Genomic DNA, 19,589 nt, shown 5'->3' with positions numbered 1-19,589 from the left:
TACAATGCATCGAATAATTCAATAATGATGGCGACATTAGAACGAGAGTTGCGCTCAGTGAAACCTGTTTTACTGCAAAGAGACATGTGTTGTGTATTGCGCACGTGATCAACTTAGTTATGCAGGGCGGACTAAAGGTGCTCGATGTCGTCGACGATTGATGAAGTAGACCTCACAAACCTTGACAACGTGTTCGATGCGAAGGAGTCGGATCCTCCTGCAATTTCCTTAGGGGACGTTGTTCGGCGAATGAGAGAGGTGGTCGTCGCTATACGAGGATCGTCGAAGAAAGAGGCGAAATATTTTTCCTACTACTGACAATTAAATATGTCAAACACAAGGAGGATCTCGATAGATTGCCCTATAAGGTGGAGCTCAACTTTCAAAATGCTACGCTGGCGCATTCAAAAGAAATTAGTTATCGATGTGATGATGTCAAACGTTCTTCGCAAACATTCGTTACTTGACGCAGAATGGGACCTAATAGAAAAATTTGTCGACTTACTCAAACTACTCCAACACGGTACCTCTATCGCTATTCGGACCAGGTCATCGACATCAAATGAGGGTATAGTCATTATTAAGGGTCTGATGAGGCACCTTGAGCGTATTAGAGTGGGAGTTACAAACTCCTCCATGCTTCCTGTTGGACACGCTATGTCCGCTAGGCAAAGGAACGCCTTATCTAATGTATGTTCTGCTATGCGGGCGAAGTTAGAAAAATATGTATCCTTACTGACACGAAATGAGGCTTTCACTATTGCCTCTTTACTCGACCCATCCATGAAGCTTCTCTTGATTGATCCACATGCTAAGAATGATGTTCTCTCTACCGTTCACAATATCATGGAGTCTCATTCAGTATCCAGGAATGTTGGGAGTCGATCCACCGAATGATCTGCTCTATCAACGACGAGTGATTTCATACAAATGGAGCTAGAAGAACTACTAGATCCCTCTGAACTACCACAAAGAGTTGATCCTATTGAGGAGCTCGATGTATATGCGACGGCCCCCCTAGCTTATGGCACAAAGGTGTTGCATTGGTGGAAGACGACAGGTAGCATAAAATTTGCATTTTTCATATTCTTACTCTCTTGCCTTCCTGATTGCATATCTGATTAATTTTACCCCCATAATAGGTCAGCTTTCTTACCACACGTTAGCATTGGTTGCAAAGGAATTCCTAGTTGTGCAAGCGACAAGTGCGGCGTGTGAGCATCTATTCTCAAAAGGTCATCGTGTAATCAACTACAGGCGATCGCGGCTCACAATAAAGGGCGTTGAAGTCCTAATGATGTTGAAGTCATGGTACAACAACGATGAGTTGAGAGCAGATGAGGACGAAGACGGTGATGAGGATGATGGGCCATTTGACATTCGTGTCAACGCACCCTAGAACTACAACTTGAGTGTTTTTGACTCTGGAAATTCCCTCTACCAGAAAGTCTGCCACGAATATCATCTATGTACGTCAATGATTTGATGACTATTGATGTTCCAACTGAGAATGTTCCTAGACAGTTATTGCTGTTCCGACTGAGGATGTTTATATAACCTCATTTATTTATCTTTTAAATGCTCCATGACTACTATGTTTGTCTATTAAGGTTTGGCCATCTCCCTTTTAATCTCCCCATTGGTTTCAAACACAATTCTTTCTGAACATTTTTTAGTGACATCTATTGTCATCATTCATCACAGAAATATTATGACATCTCCCACAAAATGCAGGTACATCCACAGCCATGCGGAGGCAATGGAGGGCGCAAGAGCCAGAAATAGGTGCGCACCACGGAGGATAGTGTGACTTCTCCGACAAAGTCTGCAAAAGCAACCCCAAGATCTGACTACTATTGTCATCAGCTCAGACTCCGAACCAGACATTGATAACATCAATACACACACAAACAATACAGATGGAGGCAACACAGAGCAATTTTGCCCAGTTCAAGATATATTTATTGGGACAAGTACCAAGCGCATCATTACAGAAATTCTTGCTATCCCGTCAAAAGACTTCAGCCCTGCGACACATGGAGGAGAAATCGTGATTACTTAATGGGATGACATCACATTTTGGGAGCGTCACAATTTCACTCCAGCAATGATTTATGTTGTCCAGAAAAACATCAGTCGTATCGCCTCCCAGCTCCTTTGATGTTTATGAAACTAATTTGACAAAACATCTTTTATGTTTCCTAAATGCACTTGGACTTTTCCATCAATAAATGTTTGTGATAAGATTTACACAATATTGAATTGTTGGGTATCTATGACTGTTTACGTACTAATTGTTGTTTGGCATGGACTCATAATAATATTATAATAATATTAATTAAAATCTCTCCTCGCACTAGTCATCTTCTAGAATTTGCCAACATCTTAGTAAACTATTTCATCATGATAACAAACACACCCTAATAAACTATCCATTTAAATTATTATCCCCCTCTTTTATACATTAGTATAATATATAATAACTTAGAATATTTTTAATTTATTATACTTTGCTAAGTACAGAGCAATTTTTTCCCAACTCTGTGCAATTTTATGCAATTTACGAGCAATAAATGCAATTTTTCACTTTATGTGCAAATTTTGTTTGTTTTGTGCGAATTTGTTCGTTTGTGCAAATTTGTTCAATTGTGCGAATTTGTTTGGTTTATGCGAATTTGTTTGATTTGTGCAAATTTGTTCGATTTGTGCGAATAGTTCGGATTATATGAATTTGTGCGAATTGTGCGAATTGTACGAATTTGTGCTAATTGTTTGAACATCTGTTCTAATTTTCGCACATAAGAAGAACAGCACAACGAACAGACCCCTGTGCTGTTCGTTTTAAACGAACAGAACAGAACAACCATGTCTAGATGACAGTAGTGAGGGATTTTAAATGATGAAAGAGAGAGACAGTGAGAAGAGAGAGGAATAGAGAGGAGAGACAAAGAGATCTAGAGAGAGAAATAGAGAAGAGAGAAAGAGAGCTCAAGAGAGAGAAATAGAGAGAAGAGAAAAAAGAGATCTAGAGAGAGATAGAAATAGAGAGGAGAGAAAAAGAGATCTAGAGAGAAATAGAAATAGAGAGGAGAGAAAAAGAGATCTAGAGAGAGAAATAGAGAGGAGAGAGAAAGAGATCTAGAGAGAGAGAAATAGAGAGGAGAGAAAGAGAGATCTAGAGAGAGAGAAATAGAGAGGAGAGAAAGAGAGATCTAGAGAGAGAAAGAGAGATCTAGAGAAAGGGAGACCCAGAGAGAGAGAAATAGAGAGGAGAAAAAGAGAGACCCAGAGAGAGAGAAATAAAGAGGAGAGAAAGAGAGACCCAGAGAGAGAGAAATAGAGAGGAGAGAAAGAGAGACCCAGAGAGAGAGAGAGAAATAGAGAGGAGAGAAAGAGAGACCCAGAGAGAGAGAGAGAGAAATAGAGAGGAGAGAAAGAGAGACCCAGAGAGAGAGAGAGAAATAAAAAGGAGAGAAAGAGAGACCCAGAGAGAGAGAGAAATAGAGACTGAAAGAGAGACATTGAGAGACAGAGAGAGAAAGGGAGACAGAGAGAGAGAAAGAGTGAGACAGACAGAGAGATACCAAAAAACTGTTTGTATAACCCTCCATCACATGTGATGGGGATGGCGTCGGATGACAGAGGACAGGAAGTGAGGGCCTGTGACGTGTCACGTACCTGTGAAGAATTTTCGTAAAATCTAGGGACATGTAACGGACGGGTGACGTGACGAAATATACATCACAGTTTCGTCCACCATCGTCTTCTATCCCCTCGCGTCCCAAACATCCGATCCAGGATGTGCCGCTCCCTTGTTCTCAGGATATGAACTGTGAAAATGTAGAGGCAAGAGTTGCATTTTCATCAATAAAAAATCTGGGTTGGAAAAAAATCAAAAATTCCAAATCAATTTGTATCAGTTTTACTTTAAATGCAGTTTCAGAAGAAAATGTTTATATAGATGGCCCTGCCCATTGCTATGGCAATAAATAAATAAATAGCAAATTACAAAGTTTTCACCCTAATTTCGCAAAAGTTATTTCCACGAGCTTTAATAGCATAATGTTATAGCAGATCTCTTCTCGATTTTGTTCTTCTTCTCCTACCCATGATTCGAGCAGAAACTTTTTGAAGATGCCCCAAAGATTCACAAAGTTAACCGACAGGACTCTGCCAAATTCCTAAAAACATAACAAAACCTATAAAATCAAAAAATTCAGATTTTAAATTAATTTACTATTTGCATACCATAGTATTCAGGAGAAACCTTGAAATGGCCGCTCCTTTGGAAGATCATGCTCCACCCTGAGTTGGACTAATTTGTAGAGCGAGAGAGATAGAGGGAGATGGACATACAGAGAAAGTTAGAAAGAGTGAGAGAAAGAGAGATATACAAAAGAAAGAGAGAGTTTTCTTCAAAAAAAAAAGAAAGAGAGAGAGTAAGAGAGATATACAAAAGAAAGAGTGAGAGTAAGAGAGATAGACAAAAGAAAGAGTGTGAATAAGAGAGAGTCAGAAAGAAATAGAGTTAGGGAGGGACAGTCACAGAGGAAAGACAAATAGACAGAAAATTGCAGACAGAGAGAGAGAGAGAGAGGCCACAAGAGAAGGTGTACCTGCATTCTCACAGATAGGGCTGAACGCAAATCAGCTGACCTTGAGCCAAAAATTAACGCCAATAATAAATTGTCCTTCATGTTATCCCTGCTGGGAGCCTGAAAGTCTTGTGCCTAATGACAAATTTTTGCCAAGTATTTTATGTTTACAGAACTTAACAGAAAGTACTTCACGTGAAAGCTCAGTTTTCACATAGTGGGGACTAATTGATTTCCTTCCAGTTAATGAAAATTTAGTACATTTGTCCGGATATAAATGTACTACATGTGAAAGCTCAGTTTTCATATGAAAGCTCAGTTTTCCTTAACAGGAAGTACTTCACGTGAAAGCTCAGTTTTCATATGAAAGCTCAGTTTTCCTTAACAGAAAGTACTTCACGTGAAAGCTCAGTTTTCACATAGTGGGGACTAATTGATTTCCTTCCAGTAAATGAAAATTTAGTACATTTGTCCGGATATAAATGTACTTCACGTGAAAACTCAGTTTTCACATGAAAGCTCAGTTTTCCTTAACAGAAAGTACTTTACGTGAAAGCTCAGTTTTCACATAGTGGGGACTAATTGATTTCCTTCCAGTTAATGAAAATTTAGTAAATTTGTCCGGATATAAATGAGAGAGGCCCCCTCGAAAAGGATCTGGGTTTTTAATTATTGAAGAAGCTGATTCAGCCGACAGGACGACAATGCTGATCCGGTCTGGTCTACAACTGCTAATTTTCTCTTTCTCCATCTCTGATACGAACCTTGGTCTAGGTTCGTATTGGAAGGTGGTTGGAGGTCGAGGCGAGGTAGAAGTTCCCGGGGTAGAGGTGTGAAACAGGAATGATAAGAGGGGTCGAACAGAGGGGGTAGAGGGGTCGACCAGGGACGAGCCGGCTGAAGATCCAGTGAAACGATCACAAGGATAGGGGATCGTTGGACAGTCAAGGGGACGGGACCGAGACGAAGAGGATTGAGATAGTGAGGCAAGCGGCCAATCTTACCTTCAGTCTTGACTGCCCTCCACAAGGGAGGGCTACACATATTTATAAGAAAAGGAAGCAATCTACCATAAACATGAAATGACTAAAATGCCCCTAGTGGGCTAAACTTCCAAAGATACTGATATGAATCTTCCAAAAGTATACACGAGAAGAAATAAATCGATTTTGACTATAAAAATGACAGTTATGGCAGCCAACCAACTGTGGCATCTGAAGAGACACAACCAACTGAGGCATCTGAGGAGACACAACCAACTGAGGCATCTCCTGAAGAAGAATCCAGGGGAGGTCTCCAACAAACACCACCCTTGGATATGTTCGAAGAGACAACTGAAGCAACAGTGTAACTGCCCAATTAGGATAGTATAAAATAGGTGTAGATAATGTTGTATAGGATAGGAAAAATACTCTCAAGAAGAAGTGGGAGAGTTTCCTAAGGCTTTTAAGATATACTTAAGAGATTGGGAGGCGAGTGATCGTCTTGTGAGATAGCTTCTGTAAACAAGGGTTCGTGTACTTGTACCCTACACGTTGTTGAATATATTGCTGTTTACCTACTTGTTCTAGTCCGAATTTGTATCATTCTGAGAAGACTGTATCAGATACCCTTTGGGGGGGGGATCGTATCAATCTCTCACTTCTCCTGCTGAGCCTGAGATTGGCATACATGATTCTTGGATTGGTGGATCAATTGGATTTTGAATTTCTTCATCGTTGATCTAAGGACTCCATACCCCATTATTGAATCTGAGGACATCCATATGATATCTCATCAGATAGGAGGTGAGAAGAGAGATAAACTATTAGTTCTCCTTTCTATTCATCTTTTTTATTATTATTATCATGTTCTTTTGCACTCAAGAGGCTCCTCCCGTAACCCTGCCTCAATATCTCAATGTCAAATTTTCCTATAAATCGTTGTCCACCTTCACCATGCGGAATTTCAGATGCGATACGCAATTGCGTCTACGAGCGTCGTTCCCGGCCCAAGCCAAAGGCCCAATAGTCAGGCTTACTTAAGCCGTCTATCAGAATGGAGAAGGGGGCTTTTACCTACTGTAAGTGACATTGTGCCATTTCCTGTCCCGATCCCCTCCTAACCGATCTCTCTCGCAGACGTCCAGACCTGTGACCGAGTCGGGAGTCACCACGAGCACATGGCGTTGTCCATATCGTCTGTTCGACAGCGTCATCCAGTCTGCCGTCTCTTTCTCTCTCTCATTTCATCTCCCTCCACACTCCTCTTCTACTGTGAACACTGTTGGATTTTTATCAAGAACCATTGGAGTACAATTGGGGCCGTAAAAATTTCTTACCACCAGAAAATCCTCATCAATTTAAGTAACGGGTGCGATGTTATGAATACAAAGATAGCAAAGTATGTGTTAATGCTATGGCACAACCAGGCCTTTGCAACTGCAGGAGTGTTGGACCCGAGGATGAAGTTGACGACTATGTGTGGTCTTATAGATTTTGTCTTAGTTGATGATGATGAAAACATCAGCCCTCTCGGCAAAGGAACTGATACGATCCTGCTGGGGGGGCATACCTGAGACGAGGAGAATAGTTGAGTAAAACCAAAGAATCACCCAAATCCCTACATTTAAGGTTTATATATACTCTTCAACCCAGATGAACAACCAAACCATTCTCCTTCCTAGTTAGGTACACATCTGGAAACTCCCATAATAAATCAAAAGGTTGGACAGCTCCAGCAACTCATGACTTTAACCACAAGAATTGTAAATGTTAGCTGGCGCATTACATGTCGTTCACCTTTCCTTATATGTCTTTCTGTATTTAGCCCAATCTGAGGCCCATTATGTACAACCTGTGTACCCTAATATATAATGTGACCGGGAACAGTTGACCAGAATCAATTACCGTTTTTCTCTGTTCTCCTTGTGAGTTTGTCTCCTTCCACCTGTCGTCTAGGGTTTGGCTGAGGAGAAGCTCTCAAGGCAAAGTTCACAGTAAAAAAGTACGTGAATGACAAACCGCTGAATTGGTGGAAGTAGGCAGGCGCAATTATCTTCCCAAATCTTTCAAGATCGCAAGGGTTCCTGTCAGTCTGGGTGACAAGGCACCATGCGAATGATTTTTTTGGCCAGTTGTGAGGTTTTCGCCTAAAAGAGACTGTTATTCAATCTTGAGAGCATTAAGATACTCAACAAAACCACAGTAAGCAGCTGCTTTCTTATACCTGTGGTCGATAAGTTATCAGAGGAGCTCCAAGAGGCCAGAATTTCTCAAAACTCAACCTTAAATAAGTATATTGTCAGTTATGCATATGAGAAAAACATTCTCTAACATATGATCCCTGTTGAGATCCTATCTGAATATACCTTAAAATATTGGTGAATGGGCATCAATCATTGATTTAGGATAGAGGGGAGGGAGAGAAGCCTGTGACTTTCACAATCACTAGCGGATGAGAGAGAGACAAGGGCAGCAGAAGAATGTCAATTAGAGCGGAGAAGCCATGAATGGAACTTGGCTAAGGAAAACAGAGAAAGGGGAATGACTCCTTGTTTCCCTCCTTAGGGGAGGATCACATTTATTTAAAGAGGGAAATAATGGGAAAAAGGACCAAAATAACCCTCAGAAGGGGTAGTGTTTGCAACACTCTCTCTTCCCCCCTTGTTTGATGGGCTCAAAGTCAACGGAAGACCCTGTCAGCAGAAAGGTCAGTCAAGATAGAGCCGTATGGGGGGAAATAACAGAGTCTTAAATAAGTGTGGGGTTATGAATACCCCTTCTGAAGACATTTGAGGGACACCAGATGAATGAATGGGAGCGGTTCTTCTAGGCACGACTGAGCTTTATCCAGTCATCACAAGGGCAAGGATTTCCGTATTTGGAAATTCTTGAGTCGTAAGCCATTTAAGCTTCTCCGCTTGTTCTTCTATCTTCCTTCTCCAATCTTCCTCTTCTGTTCTTGGTCCTCAATAAATCTCCACAAGGCGTCTATGAGTCTCTCTCTGTTGTTTTCAAAAAAAATGAGTCTCTCTCTCTTTTGGATGAATCAATATTGCATTAATAGAAGTTTCTTTTTGAGAGGAATTTCGGTACATGGTGGAAATCTTGGTTGTTCCACCGTGTCCATACCACGGTAAAATAAATTCAATCAATTTCAATAGCAGCCGCAAGTCAATGTAAAAAGTGCTTTGGAAGGGCAGTCAGCTCAGGATGCTGCTCTATGGGACGCTACAAGAAGGAACAACCAAAGGACAGCAAAATAAAGAAACTATGACAAATAGTGGATAGAAAGATAATAAGCCATAATTTATAGATAGTATAAATGAAGTAATTTGAGGGCAGCATTTAAAACTATTTCGTTTTGTTTACCTTGCGTCATTAAGACACCCTTTGAATACCTGAAAGGAGGCGTATTGTAGAGGCCTAAGAGATAAGCCACGATTTTCGTATCTCACAGGAGCCAAAAAACTATATTCTACCAGTAATCCCCGCAGGAGCAGGTTCCTTGGGCAAAGTGATGAAAACGATTCATATCTCTTACAATAATCTCCCGCTGAGTTACACCAGAAATCAACTTCAAGACGACATGGCAATCAGAGCAACATCGGAGGTTCTTGATGATGCGAATCGACCTTCCAAGTGGTGTAAATATCAGCCCAAATGCAACTGCAAGCCTCTCACTATGAACCCACAGAAGACTTTCCTTTTTTTCCTCATCAATATCATGTAAAATGGCATGTCTATGGGGTACATAGCCAGACCTTCCGACCTTCATGCTTAGCCACTCCAGCATTGCCCTAATTACCCTCATATCAGGGTGGGACATATCTCCAATTGCAAAAGAATGAACTTTATCCTGGTGATGAATCCAGCTCAGACCAGGCTCTTTCTTCACTCCTTTGTCCCTCATTGACTTTCTGATGTGGGAAACTTCATCCCACTTTCCCACAGTGGCAAATATATTGGACAGTAACACATGAGTTGACTCATCATGGGGTTCTAATTCAAGCACACGTGTCCCACAAACTCTCGCCAGCTCTTCATTTTTGTGAAGCAAACATGTGGCCAGCAATGCTCGCCAGAGAACAGCGGTTGGCTTTTTAGGAATCTCACTGATAAGTTTCAGAGCCTGATCAAAACGTCCTGACCGGCCAAGGAGCTTGACCATACATGTGTAATGTTCCATACTCGGATCGATTCCATGTTCCTGAATCATAGACCTAAAATAAGATAAACCCACGTCTACCAAACCTGTGTTTGTACATGCTGTCAAGACCCCAATGAAAGTCATTGCGTTGGGTCTAACACTAGTTTCATTCATTCTTTCATAGAGTTTCAATGCCTCCACAGCTAAACCATGCACAGAGTACCCCGAAATCATCGTATTCCATGAAATGGTATCACGCTCCATCATATTATCAAAGATTTTACGGGCGCCAATGATCGCCCCGCACTTTGCGTAGGTGTCTATCAAGGCATTGCTGACAACCATGTCTTCATTGAACAAAGTCTTGGAGATCAAACCATGGATTTGGATTGTATGCTCCATTGCAGCTAAACTTGCGCACGCCCGAAGAGCGCTAGAATAAGTAACTTGCGTCCTCAGTACTTGACCACCAAGCATCTGAAGGAATATAATCAAAGCATCCTCTCCAAAACCCAAATGCACATTACCCACAAGGAGCGTGTTCCATGAAACCTCATTTCTGGTCTCAAGCCGCTGAAATATTTCCACTGCTTCTCCCAAAGATCCAGATTTTGCATACATATCCATAAGCGCATTCGCAACGTAGAGTTCTGAATCAAGTCCAATCTTATAAATATACCCATGAATTTGCTCACCGAATTCCTGCAATCCCATGTTAGCACAAGTCTGCAGGACACTTGATAATGTATACTGATTCGGAATAAGGCCAGAGCGCAACATGAACAGAAAAAGTTGCATGGCATCCTCATTAAGATCACTCTGCGCATATCTTGCAATCATGTAGCTCCAAAGGATGATGTCACTGTGAGGAACTGATTCAAATACCATGCGAGCATCCTTCATATCCCCACACTTGGCGTACAAGTCAAGAAGAGCTCCACCCACATAGAGATCGCAATCGTACTGAGATTTTAGTGCATAGCTGTGGATACTCTTCCCCAATTGAAGATCTGCCAAGGCCACTGAAGCCTTCAATGCACTGGCAAGAGTGTAATTATTTGGTCTGAAACCAATCCTCCTCATACTGCAGAATGTGTCAATGGCCTCTTCTCCTTCACCGTTTTCTGCAAAGCAAGCGATCATTCCAGTCCAAGAAACCATGTCCTTCACCAGAATGCTGTCAAAGACGAGTTTTGCATCATCGACTTGGCCAGTGATTGAATAAGCATCGATCAATGATGCTCCGACGAAGGTGTCGTGTTCATAGCCGAGTTTGCAAATACAGGCGTGAAGAAGCGGAGAAAACTGTGGAAATTCCATTTTTACAAGGAGCTGAAGCACAGTGGTGAACACAAACGGGTTAAACTCTAGGCCTTCCTGGTGGAAACGCAGAAAGAGCTTCGCAGATTCATCAAACTCCTCAATGTGAACGTATCCCTGGATAAGAGTCACAAAGGAGACGGTGTTTCTGCGTAGCATTTCATCGAACAAGTTGTGAGCATCTTTGATAAGCTTGGACTTCACGTACATGTTCAAGAGGACGTTCTGCGAGAACAGATCAAGAACGGCACCGTTCTTAAGGCCCTGACAATGTAGAGCTTTTCCTCTGGGGAAATCTCCATTGTCGATACACTGTCGGAGGTTCTTGGAGTAGGAGTATGGATTAATCTCCGGCCTCCGTTCGAAAGCAGAAACTCCCCCAACGAGAGATCTCAACCCGATCAGCACGCGGTCAGGCAAGAACTTGTGCGGAGGAGCAACAAGAACTCGGCAATTCAAAACCATCACCGAAATGGTACGCAGTCTCCGCGCCAAACTTCCATCATTCAAGAAAACGAAAGCTGGTAAAATCCAGCGCGAGATCAAAGAAATATCGCAAATTGTCTTTATAGGGCCGCTTCTTCGGGTCCCCCGTTCGAGGCACCCTGTCATCGTCACGTCCTCACCGTCTGTTATTAGTCATCCGTCATTAGTCATCCTCGCAGACCCCTAAGTCTGTCACTGTCACAATCACGTCGTCTGTCACGTTGCCGTCATGGTGACAGGTGACGTGACTCTGCCGATCCCTAGACGGAACAGCTGCCACGGATGACGGCCATCACAGATTTTTTTAAAAGTTAAAAACTGACAGCTAAAAATTAATTAATTTTTAAGCTTTCTAATGCCAAGATTTCTTGGCATTTTGCACAGAAGTCCCTATATTTTTACGTGCCTGTAAATAATTAGAGATATACCCCTCATATTCTCTGTCCACCAAATTTACCTAATAAAAACTACACTACCTCTTACTTTTGAAATTACCGTAATCTCCTAATTTCTTGATAGGTATATCCATTTTCCATTAAAAACTTATTTCTTCTGCGAAAAAATCCAAAAAATTAAATTTAAGTCATCCAAAATTCAATAACCATCCCAACATTAATTAATGATACAACTCAAAAACCCGTTTTCTGAGGCCCATTAACAACTTGTGGACCAAGGAGATTCTTATAAAACTGACGAGATCTATAGAAATTACCTATAACCCCTCAAAATCATTTGAGAGGATTTTGTCGATCTTATAACAGGATTTTCTCTGACAAAATCTTTTGGCAGGATTTTCTCTAACAGAATCCTTTGACATATTCTTTTTATGCCAAGATATCTGCTCCTACTTGTCAGAGCTACATTTCTTATGTTTGGTCCCATCGTAATCTTCTTGAGCCATACAAATTTATCTCACTGCTTCTACAGTCCCTATAATCTATAAGATATCTCTGCTCTGGCATGTAATGTTGCTTATCCTCTGTTTTAGCTTGTTAGAATTATATTTATCAATGTTTTGACTTGTCGTTTCATGGGTACAGTCATTATAGACATCACTACACTTGTTGTGGCTTATATAAGGTCCTCATGTGCCCTTGAAGGAACATCATTAAAGTATATGATTTTGTTGAAACTGTTGTTTCTTCCCTCTGAGTGTTCTCTTTGCTAGAGAGTGCTTTTGTGTTTGTGGATTCAAGCACAACCCCTTGTGGACTCAAGGGTTGGAGAAGCTAGTTATGTGGATTCAAGACTTAGCTCATTCTAATAGTGCAAGGCTTATGGATTCAAGTCATGTTCATACACTATTCGTGTACTCAGGGTGCGTCAATTAAGATTAAGTTAATGTTTAAACTTGAGAGAACCCAAAGTAAATGATTGGGCCATGTATTAATATGAGATTAAATTTGAGTGTTATTATTTCGCCAATTATGTAAGGTATGTATTTAAAATTTCGATACAGTATGTTCGCATCAAAGCATATGATGGATTTCTAGAATTTTTCAAAGATTACCATAGTATGTATAAAACGGATTCAATTTATGTATAGAGGGCTATTATTTTTTGATTTATTAATTGATGTTACAATTACTGATTACTAATCCAATAAATATGAACCACGTCCTCCATAATATACCAATGGCCCGAGGGCTTTGCAGATTCAAAAAAGTGAGTTTCTATTATTCATGATTTTTTTAAAATGTAGTATAATAATTGTGATCACAAAAATTTTAACAATATATTTATTTGAGTTCATCGTCGAGTATTTTTAACTTTCCACTCTATGATTGATAAATGATAATATGTCCGAATTTGAACCAAAAAAATGGTTTCTGAGTTAGTCTTTTAGAGATAAATAAATTTGTAGAAAAATATCAGATTACATACATATGAACTGTAAAATAAAAAAGGGTGTTTGGTCACATGATTTATTCTTTATGCAATTGTGAACCCTCATTTTCACTCTATAATGCTCGATTGATATTTTGTTGCCATATCTTTTGTGGTAAGTTTGTGCATTTGGATTACACACATCATTTTTCCCTAGTAACCTTGAACCTTTTGTTTCAATTTGATTGTCCAACCACAACTATGGTGATTTTCCATTTCAGCTTTAGTGCATTTATGTTACCCCTCAACTCCCTTGTCCATGGAATATCTAAAAACATGGAAAAATAAATTTTTGGAATGTTTGGAATGAGATTGAAGCCCTATATATTTTAAAAATGTGGAAGCCAAATTATTATCCACCATTATCTTCGCTATATTTGGAAGCATGTTGGTTAATTCTTCAATATCTTCTGCAAACTAGGGTATTTTGACACGCAGTCACCAATTTTTAATATAAAAACAAAAAATAGATTATCTTTTTAAGTAAGAACTACAATTACAATCAGATTTTTTGTGTTGAAAATATAAAATAATCAGAGATGAAAATAACAATTTTAGCGAATTAAACATGCATTTTGACGTCCATTCAAACTCCCTTGTGCAGACTTCAAAAAGTCTCAGTGCCCTTCCATCTGTTTTGAGAAAACCACATCAGTAAATGAAATAATATGTGTTGAATAATCTTCATGATGAAAATCAATATCGATGGGTGAAGAAATATTTTTGTTCATAATTGTTTCAAAATATAAGGTCACTTACTTGAGACCCATCGCTAACTTTCAACTTCCGAGAGCAAAAAAACTAGTATGACTTGTACGTCGAACAAATATAAGGTCAATTCGCATGTAATGAGATTAAGATCAATAACTTTAGAATATTGAAACGATACAGATAAATAACGACACAAATATATAAGATTAATACTTTATACTCGTCGTCGTTGTTAGAAATGTCCTTCGCATTATCTCCATCACACAATTAAGCATTCTCGACATGTAACAAACACTTCACTGTGACTAGGAGTTCAATGCTTTCAGCAGTAAGACGTGCTCTCTTTAAAGTGACGACTGCACGTCTTGCGTAGAATAAATAGTTTGTTGGCGCTAGTCGCACGTACTGAAAGAAACTCTTGTGCGAGGGTTGATTGTCGAGAGTAAATCCGTGTGCCTATGCATGTCCACCATCCTCGTACTATCTTCGTGTCTTTTCGCTCTTTGGATTGGAGATAAGTTTCCAATTCTTCTATTGGAGTGGGTACCTGTCGTTCCTTCTCCCTAGCTGGTACTACTTCATCGATGTGTTCAGTTAGCCAATCACCATCCTCAGGGTCATTAGAAACTCAATCATTAGAAGGGCATAAGTCGGCGGACAAATGCCAAATCATAGTGAATAAAATAACACTAGGATTGAGTGACTACCCCTTGTTGAAAGGGTCAAGAATGGTTGTTTGATATAATTGACTGATACTTTAACATCTTACACTTCATGCTCACACAAGCTTGTTGGATAGATCTAATTTTACAAGTGGTTAGCTTTCTTCCAGATGTAAAGATTGTAGAAGTATAAAACTTATGCAAGATCGTATCAATATGTCTCATCAGGGCCTTCAAAATGCGAAGGACTTCCACGACTCTCACTATCTTCGAGCCATTAACATGATTTGTTGTCCTGTAAAGTGGCCCTAGGATGTCGCGGAAGTCGGCCAATATTTTCCAATCTTCACGTGAGAGTCTCATGTCCTTCTCTGTTGTGGACAATATTTGTAAAGCCATAAAATTGATGACATCTCGCTTCTCCAATGCGGCATGTAACATGTTGTGCGTACTGTTCCACCATATTGGTTAGTCTAATGGGATTTGGTTGTGATTCATTTGCATGTCTTTGCACATCTTCACATACTGTTGACATCATTGAATCAATGCTCGGATGCTTATCACTAAGACTCACAAACGGGCAACTACATCCCCCAAGACAAGGAAACTTTCATGAATCACAGTGTCTGCATGATTCACCACGGCCTCATGCATCGCATCCAAATCATCTATGTCAACATCATACGCAATATCATGTACTTCGTCAGATATGCAACTGTCCACAATCCTAGGAGTATTCACTGCTATAGGTAATGACTTCAAGGCAGCTTGAACAATGATGTCCATCACGTGGGCGACAAATTGAACATGTCGGTCCACTATGAAATGGTCATTCACAGACTTGAGCTCCTTCACGAGTAATGATATTATCCGCCCATTGCTTGATGCATTGTCTGTAGTGATAGAACCAACCTACATTTAAAAATGGTGACTTTTGCAATAAAGTAATATAATGTACAATGAAGCTTGACAGGTTGTCGCCGACCTTTGTCTTCAACCCAAAGTCATCCAACGCCTTAGAGCACAATTGTGCTCATATTCTCACCATCGTGTTTCCCATCTAGCTCGCGTATTGAAAGTACACATTCACATAGTTCCCACCGGTTGTTCACCCAATGAAACGTGATGCCGAGAAGACCACATGAACTCTTAGCAGTCCATGCATCCACTATCAATGAGACATTGGGGATATTTGCTAATAACTCTACGAGCCTCCCCTTCATGTTCCCGTATAGCTTTTGTGTTTCATCCTTTATTGCCTTCGATCTCGACGGGTCAATTTTCGTCTCGACCTCGTACTTCCACATAATCTTGAACCCCACATTGTCCACGATGGGCCATGGGGAGTCCTTGAGACAAACAAACTACACTATGATCTCCTTTATCTTCTCTAGCGTCATCGTGAATGCACCACCCTACCCGTACACCTCAGCTATCGTCCATTGATCAGAATGAGTGACCTTCATAACCATATACTCTACCATGACTGAACTACAAATGCCTCCTGAATATATTAGTCGACCCATAAAGCGAAATCGACCCATAAAGATGATAACAAATCAGAGAGGATCAACAAAAATTCAAGGTATGACCCAAAATTCTATAAGAAAAAACCCATCAACGATTATACAAAAGACAAGGCTAGCATGTAGAGCACTCAGATAAAAGAAGAAGAACAAGAGAACGAAGCAGGCGAAGAAGAATACAACGACAGCTAGAGACCAATTAGAGAGCAAAAACCCAATTCAGAGTCAATTTGAGCATGTAACCCCACAAAGAACACAATCCCCGGTTCAAGAACAGAAAAAACACTGTATACAACACTACTCGAATGTCGATGAGAGTATCAGATCAAGAATGTTCTACAAAAATTAAAAATTCTATTCATACAAAAATTAAAAAATCAGAAAGGATCAGCATAAAACAGAGACATGATAGAACAGAAACAATAAGAAAAAACTGTATACAACACTACATGAACGTAGAAGAAAAATTCTGATCAAGAGTCCTTAAAAAATGTATTTTCCCAGGCCCCATGCTCACCGACCGTCTTTGCCTGACTCTCGCTCAACGCTTCCTCTACCCCAACTTCGCCTGACACTACCCCAACGACTCTCTTAATGTCATGCACTTTCTCTACAACTCCAAGTCAATCAACACCTTTCTCATCCCTATTCCTATGAATTCATTTCCCTAACTACACATCCTTAGAAATATATTGTTAATGCTTTCTCTCCGACAGTGAATCCCTCCCCATTTTTTAATCGCTCGGAGCGCAGAGCAATACCATCCTCTCTTGTTGATTGCGCAGAGGTTGATGAGAATAATTGTGAAAAATGACATGTCTTGCTCTAATCTATTTATGGGGAGGTATTTTTCCCTTAAGGGGGCGAGAATTGGGGGTAGAGTCAGGAAAAGTTGGGGTAGAGGAATCGTTGAGCGAGAGCTCGGTGAAGAGGGTCGGTGCGCAGGTGGCTGGGAAAATATATTTTTTGTAGGGTTTTTTTTCACATCACCAGTGACAGTGATGCCGTCTGGTGATGCGGACGTGACGGGACGGTGATGCAACGAAACATTCATCGTGTTGCCATCTGTCACGTTTCGTCATCCGTCCCGTCCGCGTCACGTCTTCTCTACACGTAGCATAAAGAAAAAAAAAGAAAGAGAAACAAAGGGCGAAACAAGTGGCGCGTGCATCGAAATGAATATACGCGCCGGGCCCATCAAATTAATCAAAACCGCTAAAGAATCGAGAAAAAGCTGCATCCATCCTATCCAAAAACTCTCTTCCAGATTTTTAGACGCGACGCCAAGATCGCTTCACCGCCGTACGATAAACCAACGCTATCTCGGGCTGGACCCTTCTTCAGGGACTCAAACCGCCTCTTCCGCAAGCCAAGAGAAGAGAAGGGTTTACAAGGGGAGAAAGAAAGATCGCTGCTTTTCTCGAACCCATGGAGTCCGTCGCCGCCGCGCGGGCCACGACGGCGGCCTTCGCGCCGACAGCCGCCGCGCGCCGCCGCGCCCGCCGGCTCTTCCCCGCCGCCCCGCCGCCGCCGCCGCCGGCGGAGAAGCGCCGCCTGCGCCTGTCTTGCTCTTCGTCATCGGCATCGTCGTCGTCGTCGTCGTCGTCGGCGTGGGAGAGTCCGTTCGATTTGGGGGCGGACAAGCCGAGGGAGGAGTGCGGGGTGGTGGGGATCAAGGGCGACCCGCAGGCGTCGTGGCTCTGCTCGCTGGCTCTGCACGCGCTGCAGCACCGCGGCCAAGAGGGCGCCGGCATCGTCTCCTGCGATGCCGGCGCGCTGCGCGCCGCCACCGGGCTCGGGCTCGTGTCCGAGGTCTTCGGCAACGACCCCGCCAAGCTCGCCTCCCTTCACGGCGACGCGGCCATCGGCCACGTCCGATACTCCACCGCCGGGGCCGCCTCCTCCCCGCTCAACGTCCAGCCCTTCCTCGCCGGCTACCGCTTCGGCCAAGTCGCCGTCGCCCACAACGGCAACCTGGTCAACTACGCCGCCCTCCGCGCCGAGCTCGAAGACAACGGCTCCATCTTCAACACCAGCTCCGACACCGAGGTCGTCCTCCACCTCATCGCCATCTCCAAATCCCGACCGTTCGTGGCCCGCGTCGTGGAGGCCTGCGAGCGGCTCGATGGCGCCTACTCCCTCGTCTTCCTGACCGCGGACAAGCTCTACGCGGTCCGCGATCCCTACGGCTTCCGGCCCCTGGTCATGGGCCGGCGGCGCGCCACCGGCGCGGTCGTGTTCGCGTCGGAGACCTGCGCGCTGGACCTCATCGAAGCGGACTACGAGCGCGAGGTCAACCCTGGGGAGGTTGTCGTGGTTGACGCGGACGGGACGGTCTCGTCCCTCTGCCTGATGCCGCGGCGGCAGCGCAAGGCCTGCGTGTTCGAGCACATCTACTTCGCGCTGCCGCACTCGGTCGTGTTCGGCCGCGCGGTGCACCGCGAGCGGTACAACTTCGGGGCGACGCTGGCGACGGACTCGCCCGTCCCGGGCGGCGCCGACGTCGTCATCCCCGTCCCGGACTCGGGCTTCTTCGCGGCGCTGGGCTACGCGGAGAAGTCCGGCGTGCCGTTCCAGCAGGGGCTGATCCGGTCGCACTACGTGGGGCGGACCTTCATCCAGCCCACTCAGGAGATCAGAGATTTGGGGGTTCGCCTCAAGCTCGCGCCCGTTCGAGGGATTATCCAGGGGAAGAGGGTGGTGGTCGTGGACGACTCCATCGTCAGGGGCACGACCAGCTCGAAGATCGTGCGGCTGATAAGGGACGCGGGGGCGAAGGAGGTTCATATGAGGATCGCCAGCCCTCCGATCGTCGGGTCGTGCTACTACGGCGTGGATACGCCCTCGGCGGAGGAGCTGATTTCGAACAGGATGGACGTGGAGGGCGTGAGGAGGGAGATCGGGTCGGATTCTCTCGCGTTTCTGTCGTTGGAGAGCTTGCGGACTTCGCTCGGGGAGGAGGCCGACACCTACTGCGACGCGTGCTTCTCCGGGGGCTACCCTGTTCCTCCCATGGAGTTTGACTTCGCCAGGACCGAGTTGTGATTCTGGATGGAGAGTTCTTGCCCTGTTCTTCTTCTTCTTCTTCTTCTTTTCTCTCAAATTTTGCTGGCCTGTGTTTTGGGTCATCTTCTGAGTTTCTTGAATGCAGATTTGAAGTTTCTTAGCGCATGCTTGACGGGAACAGATAGTTTATCTGGTTTGTGCTCGTCTGGAATGGTTTATTCGTGTTATTTAATCATGGGTGTATGTCTCTCGATGACATTATTTAG

The 19,589-nt window shown here is 42.9% G+C and overlaps 2 protein-coding genes across 9 annotated transcripts; one reads left to right on the top strand and one right to left on the bottom strand.

The window, feature by feature from the left end:
• Positions 1–3,579: 3,579 nt before the first annotated feature.
• LOC144705272 (Tetratricopeptide repeat (TPR)-like superfamily protein) lies at positions 3,580–11,790 on the bottom strand. Of its 8 annotated transcripts, none has more exons than XM_078577866.1 (5): positions 8,948–11,789; positions 4,617–4,730; positions 4,249–4,315; positions 4,021–4,181; positions 3,580–3,830 (listed from the first exon to the last, which is right to left on the bottom strand). In XM_078577866.1, exon 1 carries the CDS (start codon positions 11,655–11,657, stop codon positions 9,054–9,056), a length of 2,604 nt encoding a protein of 867 aa, XP_078433992.1. In that variant the 5' UTR covers positions 11,658–11,789; the 3' UTR covers positions 3,580–3,830; positions 4,021–4,181; positions 4,249–4,315; positions 4,617–4,730; positions 8,948–9,053. The 8 variants fall into 8 exon arrangements, with proteins under 8 accessions (XP_078433992.1, XP_078433995.1, XP_078433997.1 ...); XM_078577869.1 differs by having other exon boundaries at positions 4,107–4,181; XM_078577871.1 differs by lacking the exon at positions 4,021–4,181 and having other exon boundaries at positions 3,580–3,876.
• A 5,882-nt stretch (positions 11,791–17,672) lies between these two features.
• LOC144705274 (amidophosphoribosyltransferase, chloroplastic-like) lies at positions 17,673–19,483 on the top strand. The gene has a single exon (XM_078577873.1). It carries the CDS (start codon positions 17,746–17,748, stop codon positions 19,360–19,362), a length of 1,617 nt encoding a protein of 538 aa, XP_078433999.1. The 5' UTR covers positions 17,673–17,745; the 3' UTR covers positions 19,363–19,483.
• Positions 19,484–19,589: the final 106 nt, after the last annotated feature.

The sequence above is a fragment of the Wolffia australiana genome, chromosome 7 (assembly GCF_029677425.1).
Source record: "Wolffia australiana isolate 7733 chromosome 7, ASM2967742v1".
Classification (NCBI taxonomy): domain Eukaryota; kingdom Viridiplantae; phylum Streptophyta; class Magnoliopsida; order Alismatales; family Araceae; genus Wolffia; species Wolffia australiana.
Note: the sequence above shows the minus strand (reverse complement) of the source record. Positions and strands in the feature narration are given on the sequence as shown.